Here is a 17224-nt window from a genome sequence, read left to right as displayed (position 1 = left end):
TAATATCCGTTGTCTTTTAATTTGTAATTTCGTCTCCTTGTAATTTCTTGTCTATTACAAAATTATTTATAAACAATAACATTCTTAAACTATTCACAAATTAAGAACATTCAGATATTGTACAGAACTGGTGAGTTTTATTTTTACAATTAATTCAAAGTTTCTCAATATAATGTGTGGCACTTTTATATTTTAAAGATGCACGTCATCATCCTGTCGTGGTGACGTCACATCCGCCGGGTCCTTGCGCGCCGAAGATGGCGACGTCCCTAGGCTCAAACACATACAACAGACAAAATTGGGAAGATTCGGTACGTTTACTGTTTATTAAACTCGAAACACACAACATACAGGAGTAGTAATCTGTCTACATGTCAGTTGATTTCAATAAAGAGTGTTTTATCGAAATATTGTCAACTGACTGAAGGAAGAGCTGAAGATGATCTCGCGCGTGCTCCCTAGATGTCTGGAAATGCATTTAGTGTTGCAGAAATACTCTCGTTAACCCGTTTGCTTCTTTTATATTTGTTGATATATTCTATGTATTGTTAAGTATGTTAAATGATGTTATTGTAAGGTAATTGTTTCAACGTAACGCCAATCGGTCCACTCCAAACTTTTTATATTCCGTCTCTGTTTTTGTGACTCCAGTTGTTGTGTTGCCTATATCAGCGCTAAACACAGCGCACGCCGTTTTGTTTGTACAAAGCCAAATAAGCAGTTGTCGTCGTTAATGGTACCTTTTGTCTGGAGATGGAACCTCACACCTCAGTTTTTTGTGAGTCTAAGAAACGTGTAGTGTGTAATGTTAAAACAGCAGGATTGAGACTAATACAGATATCAGTGTGCTGTGATTGCTGAAACTATATTTGGCTCTTATAATGAAGTGAATAACATGTTTAGAAGATAATTTAGAGACATCTCCAGTTTATTCAGCATCATAAACCCACAAAACTTCATATAGACCGTTTCATGCAGCACGCGCGCCTGGTTCCAAGTTAACTTCCGGTTTGTGTTTGGTTAGTGTTTACTAATATGTAACTATTTAATTTATATTAATTAATAGTATTCTTTCATTGTATAATAATTCTATTATATATAAACGATTTGTTGAGTCTTGTTGCGTTTATTTTAATAAATAAACAAAAATTTGCATGGGTCCTGTATTTGGTCAAACTTAAAGAGCTTGTTATCAATAAATTCAAAATATTGGAGAGACAAGTTCATTCAAGTAACGTTCTTCTCGGTTTCTTTTGATGTTATCAGAAATAATCTACAAGCACTCTATTGTTTGTGAAAATGTACCGGAAGTTAAGTTGTGGGGATATCACAAAAATGGCGCATGCGCCGTAATGTTTGTTAATGTAGTTAAGATGAGACCGCCTATAAACAAGGAACATGGGAAATTTTTTTTTAACTGTAATGCCATTTTTTTATTAGAATTTTCTTTTACACAATGTTGTTTTATGGCTGATCTGTTTCTAAAATTATTTGAAGAACGGCCTTTCTACTACACTTGTAAATAACTTATAAAATGTTATACCAGGCTATTTTATCAGATAAAGTCTGACTTTTATAAGTTTTACACTAAATGCACCAACTAGAAATTTGTTTTGTTACTTACAAAAAACCTCGCATGGATTAATACATTTCAAATTGTAACTGAAAACATGTTCACCGCAGAGGAGTTGAGAGCAAAAGAATTCTGATCTTGTAATCTTTTAAACATTTTTCTGCAGGACTTCCCTATTCTCTGTCAAACATGTTTGGGGGAAAATCCATACATTCGTATGGTAAGTCCACTTCCCCTTGCTAAATAATAACTAGTTTCTTGTATGTGTTCAGTCATCTGTTCATTGAAAAAAATACTAAGACAGATTGTACAAGAAAGGCTTTAATTCTAGTCTTTAGTCAGTCATGTGGTCTTGTGAATGTTTAAACTATTCCCACCAGTGTACGTGAAATTGAAGTAGCTTTCATTTTATAACGTGATGTTTTTCTTTCTGCAGACTAAGGAAAAGTATGGTAAAGAATGTAAGGTGAGATCTGGCTGTGACATTTGATAATATTGCAATAACCAAAGAATACTGGATCTGTCAAGAGAAATAACTGGTGAGTGTTTTTTGTCTGTCAGATCTGTGCGCGTCCCTTCACTGTTTTCCGCTGGTGTCCTGGTGTGCGGATGCGCTTTAAGAAGACTGAAGTCTGTCAGACCTGCAGTAAGATGAAGAACGTGTGCCAGACCTGTCTGCTGGACCTGGAGTACGGTAGGTTTCTCACTTTTAATTTTAAGTGATACAAGTGTTTTGTCTTTAAACGCGCCTTTCAACAGAACAACTCAATCAATTAAATGCACATCGTTGTTGTATGTGGAACTCTGGGAGAAATCATTCATATGTTCAGATTTACTTGTCATACCATCATGAGATTAATTGACAGATTTCAGAAAGCTGTAACTGTGTTTAGCTTCATTATTTCCGCTGTTGTTTTACAGGTCTTCCTATTCAGGTTAGAGACACAAGTCTGTCCATTAAAGACGAAATGCCAAGATCTGATGTAAACAAGGAATATTACACTCAGAATATGGAGAGAGAGGTAATGTTTACTTGTTAATACAAATACATTTGCGAAACGCTTGCATGATTTTGTGTTGTGAATCAATTTGAATGTTTTACCTGCTCTTGTGTATTTTTATTATAAAACCGATGAAAATGTAAATCGCAAGAGAATAAAGCTTTTTAAACGATATAAATATCTTGATTTTGTGTCCAGATCCAGAATTCTGATGGTACGAGACCAGTGGGGATGCTGGGTAAAGCTCAGAGCTCCAGTGACATGCTGCTCAAACTGGCTCGCACAGCACCGTACTACACACGTAACAGACCTCACATCTGCTCTTTCTGGGTGAAGGGAGAGTGCAAGAGAGGCGAGGAGTGTCCATACAGGTCAGACCTTAATTCCTCCACATGGTGGAGATGTTGTAGCAGTGATTCACCAAAAACGGACTGTCCGTTAAAAATGCTTTTCACATCAGGCATGAGAAGCCCACAGATCCAGACGATCCTCTGGCCGATCAGAACATTAAAGATCGTTATTACGGCATCAACGACCCGGTGGCCAATAAACTCCTGAAGAGAGGGACCACCATGCCTCATCTGGACTTGCCCGATGACAAGGCCATCACTACGTTATACATAGGAGGTCTGGGAGAAGACATCACAGATTCTGACCTCAGGTGAGACTCAAAGTGTGTGTTTGGTTTGACATTGATACAAAGGTTGTGTTGGGAGCTTGTTGACTGTGTATGCTGTGCAAATGAATGACCTCAAATTAAATGTCAGTTCATATTGAAACTGTTTAAACGTATTTCATGTGGTGTCGTCTGCAGGAATCACTTCTATCAGTTCGGTGAGATTCGGAGCATCACGCTGGTTCAGAGGCAGCAGTGCGCGTTCATTCAGTTCTCCACGCGACAGGGCGCGGAGCTTGCCGCTGAGAAATCCTTCAACAAGCTCATCATCAACGGCCGCAGGCTGGTGGTGAAGTGGGGTCGCTCTCAGGCCGCTAAAGGCACAGATGTCAGGGAGGGGTACAGTGAGATGGGCACCAAACTGGAACCTGTACCGGGTCTGCCAGCAGGTGTGTTTGTGCGACTGGGAGAGAAATTCTGATACAACCATTCTGAATGGCCTTGTAATAAACCTCAATGTGTTTGTTTTAGCTCTGCCGCCACCTACAGCTCTGGATCATGAATCCCCCGCCAATTACTTTAATCTGGACCCCAGCAGCTCTCCAGCAGCAATGAACCTGAGTCTGCCACCTCCTCCTGGACTCCCCAACCCACCACCACCAGGTACACACCTATGCTCTGTTTCAGCTGATGAAAACCTCCAAACAGCTCCCAAACTGCTTTAACCTCTTTGTTGTGTGTTTGTGGTTTCCAGGTTTTGGACCCCCCATGTTCCACCCCATGGGTCCTCCTCCCCCACCTCCTATGGGCTTGAGACCACCCGGTCACATTCATTACCCCTCGCAGGATCCTCATCGCATGGGTGCGCATGCTTCTATCCGCCACAGTGATTAATCAACTCCATCCACTCTCACATCATCAGCCAATCAGCCGCTGCGTGCGACGGGTCGTGGTGTAGCTTTCTCTTGCTTCTGAAGATAAATGGTCTGTGATGTCATAAGAGAGTGGAATCTGATGCTGTGATATCATAAATCGTCCTGGTGATTGGCTGGAGTATTGACGGTCTTACCTGTTAGCTGCACACGCTGTTGGACATGTTTGGTGGTTTAATTGGGTAGTTTTCGATGGTGATGTATGCTACATCAATGCTTCCTATCAACGACACACCTAATAACTTCCTAACAACAATAAACGCTCTTATTCTTCATCTGACTCTAGACGCACAGCAGACAGTCACAAGCTGGAAATTGCAGTGGCGACTTATGACATCATCTTGCCAGATCTGTGAGTGTGGGTCTTTGATGTTAAGACACACCTCTCAATGACTTAAATCTTGATTAGATACATATATCACACACATTTCAGTCTTCTCACTGAGGATTAAAAATTGATTTGAAGAAAAACATATTTCATGTCAGATGTTTGTGTAATCTGTCGAAAAAAAGTATGATGTATAAAGAACTTTAGAGATTGGGTTTCTTTCAGTTAGGATTTTAATGTGCTAAGTTGGGATTTTTTTTAAATTTGATACACTGACTTTGTAAAGGGGCTGAGTGTTTCTGTCATCGTTTGTGAACATTAAAGCAGCTGTCATGAATGTTTGCCGTGTGCTCTAAGTTTACACACTTAAAAGTGCACTTGTGAAATACCAGTAGTTTGAGATGACACGTTAGTCGACGTCATGAGACCGGTCTGGGCCAGGGGTTTTCAAACTTTGATACCAAGGACCCCCAAATAAGATGAACCTTTGGTGTGGACCCCCTTTCTAAAACATCATTTTTTAATATTTTTTTGATGTTTAATGAATAGTTAAATAGTAAATGCGATGTTAAAGACCTAATGTTTCCAAACCTACAAATGTTAGAACATTTACTGCATGTGAAAAAAGGAACAAATGAGAGAAGACAAACTAGATACAAATATAAAGAATTCTGGAAACTATGCTTGTATCAAAAAACACGAACAAAAATAATGTTCAGTAGACTTATATAAATTTTGCTTTATCTTTCTTCCCTGAAATTTCTCGGGGCCCCTGCAACCTTCTGGAGGCCCCCGGACCCCAAATTGAAAAACCCCTGGTCTAGGTTAAATCTCCAACAAAAATCAACAGTAAGACCTAGTATTTGAGGACAGCAATTTCAAGAAAGATGATAAGAAAGGACAACAGAATACCTGCTCATTTTGATTCTGTAAAGAATCTATATTTTATAAAGTGCGATATTGATGTAACGGTAACATTTGTTGCACTGCATGCCTGAAATGGGCTACACAAACATCATCTATACAACCCCCCTCCCTAAAATGTACCTATTCAAATTGTTTGGCAATATCCTTTATGTCTGATATGAATACGTTTTATCTAGAAGTTATTTCTTAAGTGAAACCTTTCAACAGTTGTCTGTGTTTCTCTAGGAGAGCAACTGCTTCTATTTGTAAGCACTGAGCTAAAACCATCTGTCATCCTCGTGTGCTCTGTCAAGCATGGTTCCCTCTGACCTTTCACCTGTAGGATACAAAGCGGTTCAGTCCAATAGAGCAGCGGTTCTCAATCCTGGTCCTCGCGACCCACCGCTCTGCATATTTTGTGTTTATCTCTCTTGTTTAACACACCTGATTTAAATCTCTAGCTCATTAGAAGAGAGCTTAATGAATGAACCGCGTTCCGATTGACGTGTTCCCTGAACTGTGTTCATTGCTCTCTACTCCTTGCACAGAGGAAATCGGCTGACGTTAACTTAACACGAAGAACAAAACCTACTACGGAAGATTGAAGGGTTATTTAACCGTAATTTTGAGATTTGCGCAACATTATGCCCATTTCGAACTGGATTTATGTCAGAATATCTAGTGATGTTTACTTCGCAGGGCTCTTATGGGTGTATTAAACAAACCTCCGAAGCGGTAGGAGAAGCATACAAAATATGCAGAGCGGGGGGTCGCGAGGACCAGGATTGAGAACCGCTGCAATAGAGCAAAGCATGTGTGGTGACGGCACCACAGTCTTTTCTTTAACATGAAACGGCATGCTGGACGTGCAGCGGGTTCACAGGTCGTTGGACTCGGGCGAGTATCTGACGCCCCATCCCCGCGGGGCTCTGTTGAAGTTTGGCCGTTTGGACATCGTGGCCAGTGTCACGGCGGGGAGATTGTGGATCTCGGGTTGTTCGAATGCAATAACAGGAACCACCCTGTGACTGCACACTGGACCTCCGAACGGCATTGCAGCTCTGCAAGAAACAAAAAGACGAGAAGCCGAAAGATACTTAAATAGTCTTCTGACCTCAGATCCAAAATCTGCCACCTCCCCATATTTCAACCGCCAGGTTTGATAATACGCCAGCTGACGCAACTTAAGTGTGTGTGAAGAACCTGATCTCCTGCTTGTGCGATGTGTCTTTAGGTTGTGAGAGCCGTCGATTCTCCGCTTTTCTGAGGCATCAAAATAGTTCCTCAGTCATGCGGACATCAGGCTCTCGTTTCAAATGGAAAGACGCAGTGGAAACATTGCGGGTTCATAATCATTTGATAGCGTGCATTGGTCTGGTTAGGTTTATTTACAGCACATAATCATCAAGCGTGACGCTAATGCGCTCTCGCTAACCCTCAAGGGCCTTTCTCAGATCATGTTCTTGCCCACGGTACCGTGGAGAATGGACCGAATCCCTTCCCAATAAAGACGTGGTTACAGGGAAACCCCAAACATGCTCGGTGATCTGATGCGTCTTTATTTATGTTTGCTCATGCTCACCTGTTAAAGCACCTGTAGTTGGCCGGAGGTAGTTTCTCTGGAGTTTGAGAGAGCTGGGCCTCGAGTGAGGACAGGAGTTCCTCGCTGTCTCCCAGGGCTTCTCTCCACGGTGAGCAGTATGATTTTGGGATGACGGTGGAATTAAACTTCTCTCGAGGGATCTCTCTCAAGGGCCCGGTGTAACCTAAAAGGACAGGACGGGTACTCGTGAGTGGCAGTGTTGGTTATAAAGGGAACGTTGGTGTCTTGCGTACTCCGATTAGTTAACGGATATTCAGACGCCCCGCGGGGGCCACACGCAGATAAGGAGACGGAAACAGGAGACGAAGGTTTATTAAAGAACATTAGACAGAGTTAATGAACCTCAGGAGATCCACACAAAAACCAAGTGATAACCGTAGAGCAGTTACATGTGTAGATTCTGGACATGAAAAATATCATTTAAGGTTTTTCCTGCAACTCTGTGCGGCCAAATAAAAGTAGATCATATGAAATTGTATGATATATATTTCATGGAAATTCCTAACTATTTGATATTAGGCTAAATATGTGTTTGTTTTCATACCGTCTGCTTTTGCGAAAGTGTCTAGAGGTGGATAGGTGCGGAGCGTTTGGTTTTGTACGATACAAGACACACACGTTTATTTGAATAAGCCACTTCGTAAAATAGTTATGAATTCCCTGCGAGATCAATTGAACTTTTTTGCACAATCTTCATTGTACGACTTCTTATGAAATCCTTGTAAAAATAGTTTGTACCTTCTGTGAGTTCAGTTACCATGAATGTAGAGTAAAAAAGGGGAAGGTGATGTAACAATATCAAAATCTAACTGCGCTATAATACCTCTGTATAATGTCTACGGTGCAATGTTTATTGCGGTATTTAAAATGGCAAATGATGACTTGGAAACGTGCCATAAACATCATCTTTTCTTTATCCTCTAATCATAACCGATGGGTCACATGACCTAAAAATCCCTTTTATAAAAACAAATAGCAAAAGATGGACCTGGCCAAAAGTAACATCTATTATTTGGTAACACTTGATGTCTATCCTTGAATCACTTAACTAATCAATGTTGATAGAGGATATAGAAAGTAATAAGTTATTAAATACTTTTTGGAGAGAGTCATTTGTTCAGTAATCTTATTACACTATTGAATATGTACCTAGTAATTCATTACTTTTTCAGAGCCAACACTGATTAATAGGCAGCAGATTAGGTGTTTATTGAGGCAAAAGTTTCAGTTAATGATTTGTTATTAGTGGGAATTGAACCGTACATGAAAGTGTGACATAATTTTTTCTAAAATTCTCTGTTAGGTGCGGAAGACCTATCATTTCATGCAGTTATGTGAGCACGATAATATCAAGACGATTTTGCGATAACACGATATCGATAATGTTACATCCCTTAAAATAAACCCTTTTATGGTGATTTGCTTTGCACTGAGGTCCAGATCACCCTGCCAGGGTTTATGATGATTGCTCTGTGATTTCCCCTATATGTTTGTTATTAAAGATCAATATTAAATTAACGTATTTTAGGCTGATCCACAGGGACAGCGTGTGTGTACCTGGTGCCAGGATGCTGGGGTTACCCTTCAGACTGATGTGTTTACCAACCGCTCCGTATCTCAGGTTTTCTTTCCCTCCCTCCATGTCTGTCATCATCTGATTCTGGTTTTGATTCGGTTCCATGTCATTCTGATGGAAAAAAGGCGTTAAGAGTTGAATGATCTTTAAAAGGAAAGCACTCCGATCATCTTAGCAGCTGCATAGCAACACCCTGGCAACCACTTAAGCGTTGTGATGAGTTACACAGGTAACACACAAGCACCTTTGCATTTCCTTAAGGAAATATAAAAATCTTATTGTTGCATGACTTCCCAAACACTGCACATTAGTATAGAAAGGAAATGGATTGTATGCTTTTTAGATGCTTTTTTAGTCATTTATGGTGAAGGGATCTTTGGATGTTCTTCATAATAGATTCTTTAGATCAGATCTCGATATGATGTGATAACACCATTTGTAACGCTTGTGGGTTCTTTGAAGCACTGGTAAGATTATGACCGTGGATTTTTAGTGAAGTGTAGTGTATGTTAACGTTTGAAGTTCTTACATAAATGAGGAGTGGAGAACCGGCTGTGCTCTCCAGTGTGAATCTCTCCACTCTCCTCTGACGCTCCTGAAACATTCTGGATCCTCGGTTAGAGGTGAGATTCAGCTCCTCCATCATGACATCCCGCGGAACGCTGATCTTCTTTCCCAAATTCAGACCTTCACACATTCCAACAGTCACTTAAACCAGTGTTTATTGTTCTTAATAAGTGAGACTTTTATGTTGAAGTGGTGTTTGTGTTCTGTACGTGTTACTCTGAATAGCAAAGAATGATTGACTGCGAGTGGATGGGGATTGTTTTATGTGGTGTATTATCATGAGCTGCTGTTGTGTAGTAACAGTAAAGATTATAAATAGGTGTTTTGGTATGACGGGACCCTTAAAGAAACAGACCCCCCCTCAAGAGGCATTCATGCCCAGAGCTCAAGATGTTCTTCTGAACTGGAGATGTGGATCAGCTCAGCAGAAACATACCGAGGCTTCGGATTGTTTTCAGAATTCCCTGCGTTTATATGAAATGACCAGGATGACCGCCTGACACTGTGATGGGTTTTCGTTTTTTCTTGGTTTTGTGTGTCTCACCTCCCTTCACCTCTCTGCTCAGGATGAGCGCCTGCTGCTGTCTCTGTTTCTCAAACGGCATCTTCTCTCGTCTTTAGATAATCAACATAAAAATTAAAAATATTCCCATACTCAAATATTTACTATCTATCTTTTTATATCACTTTGCCTAAAGGGATAGTTCATCCAAGAATGAAAAATCTGTCATCATTTACACCTCCTACGGAAGAGTCTTAGGGCCAAGCAATGAAAAACAAAAACATGTTGAGATTAAAGTCATTACATGCGAGATTAAAACTGCAGTTTTTCAAACAAAAGTATAAATAAAATGTCGAGAATAAACGCAATACATTTAATGTATAGGAATAAGTTGTTATTTTTCAAGAGAAAATGTCGAAATAATGTTGAAAATAATGTTTTTCATTAAAATTAGAGATTTTAATGTAATCTTGAAATAGTTTACATTCAATGCGTTGCAGTGGCTGTCCAGGAGCGACATTTTATTTCAAGACTTAGATTCCTTTTCAGGAACCACAAGGACTTTATTCTCAAAGTGTAGTGAGTTAATTCTCAAATTTTTATTTTGCATTGTAATTACTTTAATCTCGACATGGTTCTGTTATTTTTTTATTGCTGGGGCCTAACACTCTTCCTCAAACACGGAGAAAGATATTTGGAAGAATGTTAGCTATTTTCAATTCTGGGACATCGTCCACTAAAATAGTAGGAAAAAAAGATTATTTGTTCCGTTGAACACGTCATGAGATGTGAATTTGAAGAATTTATGAAAACAACGAGTTCTTGTGCAATTTTGACTACCATTTAATTCTTCCCACTGTGGCAATGTCGCTGAACTGAAAATGACTAACATTCTTCCAAATATCTTTCTTTGCGTTCATCAGAACAAAGTATATCCTACAGGAATGAAATTACATGAGCGTGAGTAAATGATGTAAGAATTTTCTTTTTTGGATGAACTATCCCTTTAATGCCATATTATGCAAAACTGTATACTAAACTGTACAATACACACCACTTCAAGCTATAGTTTTCGTTCCTCTAGTATATTAGAAGTAAGAAATATTTGATTAAACCAAAATACATCTTATATGAACCAAATTCAATTGCATTTTGCAGATGCTTTCATCCAAGTCGACTGTAGAGTGCCTTCAATCTATACATTACTTTCATAAATAGATTAATAATAAAAAATGCATCAATCATTTATGCACTTTAGTGTCTTACCTGTATGTGTGTGCGCTGGAGAAGCTGATGTTCTGTGTGTGGTCTCTGTGTGTGCATGTGAGACCCCAGCAGTGTGTGAGCCGGTTTCTACAGACTCATCTCAGAGATCCACCGCTGGTGACATCATCGCTGCATTTTTAGCCAAACGACAGGAGCTAAATGGAGAAAGAATCTCGACCCTGCCAACCCCCCCATATAAAAACCTGATCTCTCTGTCCAGGATGATGTGCAGGCTGTTTCTGAGAGTGTGTGTGTATTTGTCTTTGTTGTCATAGGAGATGTTCCTCATCCATGATCTGTTTCAGCATGATCTCAAGGACACGTGTTTCTACTTTATTCTCAAACATCAAAGATTGTGGCTGTTCTTCGCCCGAAAATAAATGTTTGATTTTATTTATCCAAGTAATTTGCCAAGTATTCTTTTGGGCCTTCAACCTTTTCGTATCTACTCCAGATCTTTCAGTCATTAGACAAGTGGATCTGCTTGTTTTTGTTTGGTTTGCATGTGATAATGTGACAAGGAAATGTTTTCTTTCCCATGCATCAAAGCTTTTTCTGAAAATCTCCTTACATCTCAACATGAGGTCACATCAGTTTTTAAGACACATACTTTGCACACAGTGAACCCACAAGTCTGGATACTTTAAGGACACTTATGTAATGTAATCGCATTCTATTACGCTATTCGATAGAACAAGATCCACACATTCACTTGAATCACTTTAACATCAAGTGATTTTAAAACCCCTCGCAGGCAGCAGGTGTCTTTGACAGGTGAACAGAACCATTCTGCGTCTGTCGGTGCTCAAAGTCACGACCAGTCGACGTGAGAACAGAGAGCTTCATTCAGACTGAAGGGTTTGTGTTAGTTTACTTCATTATAAATCCATTCTGACTCCTGGGGAGAGAGTCTTAACACCATGACCATCTACACATGAACACACTCTCAGACACACACACACACACACACTGTAAACTCATTCTCATTTATCAACACACACACGTCAACTGTGAGGATTTTTTGAATTTAGAATGATGTGGTTGAAAAAGAAATCATTTGATTTAGTTATTTAATCTTCTGTTTTTATTTTCTGCTTTGTCTCACATTGCTGAAGATCTGACGTGGGACTTGGAGAGTCTTGAAACATCTTTTGAAGGGTCTCCTGTGGATCTGAAGACGTCTTGTGTGTTGTGAGAATGTACGGTCTGCTGTACGAGAGTCTGCATGACTTCATCAAGGAATCGTACGGTGATGATGTCTGGAAACTGGTCCGAGAAAGAGCAGACATCCACCTCCACTCCGAGGTTAAAACCTTAAAATCTGCGAAAACCATTTAAATTTATTTTAAGATCAGAGATTGATTTCGTTTCAAAGACTTGTTTCATCTAATCTTTTTAAACTAGATAAACTTGCCTAAATAAATACTATTCTAAAAAGCAGTCTTTTATTGTGGATTATGGATTGTAACGGCATTTTTTATTTGTTTGATTACTTTCGCTGAGGTTTTAGATAATTATGAAACTTTTAATAAATAGAAGTGTGCTTTATTTATGTATGGTTTCTCTCTCTCTCTCTCTGTTGTGTGTTAGGTGGAGACTATAGGTGATGCCTAAATGGTAGTATCCGGCGCTCCTGAAATAAACAAGTATCACGCTCACAACATCTGTGATATGGTTCGGTCGATCGATCGATCATCTCAACGGAAACCACATTCAGATCCGTGTGGGTATGTGATGCCTCTCTTACCTAACATTGTTTTCATTATATCTCTTCTCCTTAAAAAGTGAAAGATTGTACTGATGTCACATTGTCTCAGTGTTTATGTGACCTCTGGATTGTTTCTCGAAGGTATTCACTCGGGCACGGTGGTCGCCTGGGTGGTAGGTCACAAGATGCCGTCCACACCGCTTCTGCCATGGAGAGCAATGGAATGGTAGAGAGAGGGGGAAAGTAAGATAATCTGACATTTGACTCCGATTATTGACGTCTGATGTGTGTTATTTGTAGGAGATGCACATTAAGCTGAGCAGCGCCACCTATCAGCACCTGAAGGGAAGCCATTTCATCTTTGAAATACGTGCTACCATCACAATAAGGTCAGTCACAAAGTCAATATTGCTGAACAAGACGCAAAACCTGTTTACCCATAATTCCTCAAAGAGGACCACCTGACCTTAGTATTCCTTCTTTGAGTGGCTCAGAGATGACGTATTTTCGTAGGCTATAGTAGAATTTAACACGAGGCAATAAACAGACTACACTTAAGGTCACTCCATTTCAACGTTATCAACAAGCCTCTGACAACTCTTTCAAACTTTATTAAAAGTGTGTTCCCTGGTAAGTAATTACGCCGTGAATGAATCTGCATCTACGTTTTAAGAGATTTTTGCCCACGTTGCATTGTTTGTGAGCTATACATGCGCTATGACGTTTGACGTCCCCGCCAAAGGAAGAAGTCGCTTTAAGCAACTTGTTAGCAACCGCCGTTTTAAACACACAATAGACTTTAAATAATAACTCAAATATTTAGAGGTTTTGTTAACCACAGGCCTTATATCGGCCAATTAACCAAGGCGAGACAGACAGCCTTGTGAAATGAGACACAGGCAGAGACAACGTTGCTGTGTGTTAATGTGTTTCTGATATTCTTTCATTTCCTGTTTGTGTTTGTGTGTTTGTGTAAGAGAGAGAGAGAGAGAGAGAGAGAGTGCCCTGCTGCAAATGCTTTGGCAATACAAATATTCATTTTGTCATGCCAATAAAGCACACTTAAATTGAAATTGAGATGGGAGAGAGAGCGTGAGTGTGAGGGAGAGAGAGAGAGAGAAAGATAGAGAGAGAGAGAGAGAGAGAGAGAGAGAGAGGGGAGAGAGAGAGGGGGAGAGAGAGAGAGAGAGAGAGAGAGAGAGAGGGTAGAGAGAGAGAGGGTAGAGGGGGTAGAGAGAGAGAGATAGAGAGAGAGAGAGAGAGAGAGAGAGAGAGATTACTGTCCTCAAAGACTGTGAGCACTCATTATGCCATTTTATCTCACTAATGACTATTTAAATTGTGTGTGTGTGTGTGTATATGAGATTGTATTATCTTTACCCTCTTACACGCACACGTACGCACACACACACACACACACACACACACACTCAAACAACACACACACATACACACACACACACACGCACCTACTCACACACTCACACAAGCACACACACTGTTGTCTTATTCTTCTTGTGCATTATCTCTGTCAGGGGAATGTCGAGATTGAGACGCACTGGCTGAAAGGAGAGAGAGATAAAGATGAGAACGCTCAGGCTGCCTGTCCTCAGTTTGAAGCTCACACAATCGGAAAAGCCGACATTTCTGCCCCTGAGTGCTGGTAAACACATGCCCGACATCTTACAATTATCCAGATCATTATAATGAAACCTTATTCATTTTTTTAGGCTCCTGGTGTTATTGTGAAAGATTCATCAGTGTGTTTTATCAAACGTTTGTTAATTCAAATGATTGACTCAGACGTGACTTTGCTTGCCTTTTGCTACTGGGGACGAAAAATGATGTTAACCCAGATCCAAAGAGCTGTTTGTTCCCATCTGCTGCTGTAGCTCATGCTGCCTTATAAAATAACCAAATGATATTTAATGGAGTCATTTAATGCAGATTTTATTAACAAAATAATCAAACATATCAATCACAGCATCCATTCAATGGAAAAGGATGAAATAAACAACGAGGAACTTATATGATATGTATATACAGTATATGGAGTTATATTTATGGATATACTGTATGTAGATAATGTTAAATTATTTATCTCTTCTCAGGTTTTCCCATCCATGGCAGGTGAGGATGAAGAGGATGTGAAATCCATCGGATCTCACGGCATGAAGATGGAAACCTCTGGAAACTCTCTGGAGGAGGCCACAGAGGAGTGTTAGGCGGAGGAAACGTCGGTCAGTAAGGTGAGACTTTATTGAGACACACAGATAAGTTTTGAAGGTATGTGTTGTGTCTCTCACAGTCTCATTAAAAGGATGCGCTGCAGGACTGCAGACTACAGGACCCACACATCGAGCTCCTCTCGGCTGAGTTTGATGGACCAGATTCCATTATGGGGTCTCCAGCTGGATCCTGTGACTCCAGCTGCTCGGAGAAAAGCTCCATGTGTTCTGTGTGCTAAACATGCCCATCAGAAAAAATCCTATGACATCTTACACTAATAGTCTCCTCAAGATCACAAGTTTGTCTCTGAATAATTTGTCGTATTTCAAATTCTGTACATTCGAGTCACATTGACATTTACATTTATGCATTTGGCAGACGCTTTTATCCAAAGTGATTTACATGCCTTTATCCTATACATTTTACATATGTATTTGCAATCCCCTGGGATTACCACTGAGCTACAGGAAAACTATTCACATTTATGTTCTGTATTTAGTAAATGAAAAGTATCAGTATTTCTAGATTTCGGTTGATCAATATTGACGCTGGAATCTGCGTCCATAAAAAACATTTGTTTTTTGATGTACATTTTCATTTCATTTAATCAACTCTTAAATTCACTTGAAAACGTTCATATGTAAATCCAACTCAGGATTTTAAACAAGTGTGAGAAATCCTTCAACTGATTTCCAACTATCAATGACAAGGAATGTTTTTTTTTATTGATTTACATTTGACCTGTTTTGTGTGTCTGACTTTATCACATTTTTTGCGTGTCATTTGTTTTTCTTGCCGTCATATTTAAGCACTTTAACTCATTTCTTCACTTTCAGTATATTACATTAAAGCACAAAAGGAAAGAATCATTTCACACGTCACTGATGATGGATTATAATTGACAAGTCTTATTTATGCTGAAAGAATCATACCAGCATCACAGAAGAACATTTTCTAAAGTTAAATCAAATCCCACAGGTGAAGTTTTGCAATCCATGACGGGATTTCACGACAAATACAGTAAATGTACAACATTGCATTATCTCAGGTGTAATTTTCAACCCGCAGGATTTTGCCGTGAGAAAGATGTTCCAAGGTAAACATAGTTTGTTATGTTGGTCTGATCTAAGAAGTAAGCTGTCGTGTTTACAACGGTTGCTATAAGAATTCATCACGATCGACTAAACGTTTGATTCTTAAAAGTATGCCAGGTTTAAACATAAACGTATAATTATTTTGTTGCTGTATGTTTGTTTGCCAGTTTTTTCCCTTCTGAACTCACGTCACCTGTCCTGATGTAGGATCACATGTATCAGATGATATTCCCTGCCGAGTGACTGGAGGAACTGCGTCTGAAGGTGGCGTCCTCTCTGTCCAGACTGAATCTGGAGTTTTGTCGGCCATCTTTAGGAGACGGCTGAAGTGTGCAGTGGATGCAGAAAGCGTAGAAGAACGCCACCAAGAGCAGGAGACACACGATACAGAAGATGAGGATGATGAGGACGGTGTGAACGTGTATGTGTGTGTCCTCAGGGATGAACGCAGGAGTGGACGTCAGGGTCACACTGTCAACTGGGGTCATTGATGAGGTCACGTTTCCACTCTTGAAGATTGAAGCCACAGAGCTGAAGTGTAGTACACCCGTCATGATGCTGAGGGGATTATGGGTAAGAATTTAGATGAAGCATGTGGATGAAGTAAAATATATGCTGGAATTATTTTCGATTCTGTTCTTCTATCTATTAAAAGATATGCATTCATACAAAGCATATTTTAATAAAATAAAATAAAATAAATTAAACGAAGTTAAATATAAAATGAAATAAAATAATTGAATTAAATTAATGCAAACAATGACAACAAGTAATAAATATAAAATTACCAATCTGGCAACTACTGTACAAATAAAATATTAAATAATTTTGTCAGTAACTGGTTTAAGTTTGATAAGTAATATGAAGAACATGTACTCTTGTTTTGACCTGTATCTTTTACTCAGTTATAAAGAAGCACTTATGAAAATATTATGCAGTTTGATGTTTTGACTTGTTGTGTTTTGTCTCAAGCACATCTCTCATAAATTCAATCTCCAGATAAAAGTTTGACTCGAGGGAAAAAATGTAAAGGTACTCACACACACAGTCCAGTTATACTGCCGTCTCTCCGTACAAAATATTTCTGTCCGCACTCCTCAACACCAGTCTGATTGTGCTTGCATAACAAACGCTCACTGAATGAAAGAAATGAAGGAAAGATGGCGATAGAGGAGAAGAGAGACAGTTGCCATAGAGACGCTCTCTCAGTGGCTGAGCTTTTGAACTCGATATCACTCAACAAAAATAAGGATGGACAGATCACCAAACAGAGAAAAAACACTTAGGCTGAAGAATGACATGCTCTTAGTTATTGTTCATGTA

General features: G+C 39.5%; 2 protein-coding genes across 2 annotated transcripts; one reads left to right on the top strand and one right to left on the bottom strand.

Annotated features, from left to right (window-relative positions):
* The first annotated feature begins 232 nt into the window (after positions 1 to 232).
* LOC130437948 (pre-mRNA-splicing factor RBM22-like) lies at positions 233 to 4789 on the top strand. The gene is made up of 10 exons (XM_056769629.1): positions 233 to 311; positions 1740 to 1793; positions 2010 to 2039; positions 2135 to 2267; positions 2495 to 2595; positions 2773 to 2945; positions 3035 to 3235; positions 3389 to 3639; positions 3722 to 3853; positions 3945 to 4789. The coding sequence occupies exons 1-10, from the start codon at positions 258 to 260 to the stop codon at positions 4082 to 4084; spliced, it is 1269 nt and encodes a 422-aa protein (XP_056625607.1). The 5' UTR covers positions 233 to 257; the 3' UTR covers positions 4085 to 4789.
* A 577-nt stretch (positions 4790 to 5366) lies between these two features.
* Positions 5367 to 10919, bottom strand: myoz3a (myozenin 3a). The gene is made up of 6 exons (XM_056770134.1): positions 10871 to 10919; positions 9647 to 9717; positions 9065 to 9222; positions 8517 to 8646; positions 6939 to 7122; positions 5367 to 6417 (listed from the first exon to the last, which is right to left on the bottom strand). The coding sequence occupies exons 2-6, from the start codon at positions 9705 to 9707 to the stop codon at positions 6234 to 6236; spliced, it is 717 nt and encodes a 238-aa protein (XP_056626112.1). The 5' UTR covers positions 9708 to 9717; positions 10871 to 10919; the 3' UTR covers positions 5367 to 6233.
* Between the last annotated feature and the right edge of the window lie 6305 nt (positions 10920 to 17224).

This window comes from Triplophysa dalaica, chromosome 16 (genome assembly GCF_015846415.1).
Source record: "Triplophysa dalaica isolate WHDGS20190420 chromosome 16, ASM1584641v1, whole genome shotgun sequence".
Classification (NCBI taxonomy): Eukaryota; Metazoa; Chordata; class Actinopteri; order Cypriniformes; family Nemacheilidae; genus Triplophysa; species Triplophysa dalaica.
This window is presented reverse-complemented; position numbering and strand designations above follow the sequence as displayed.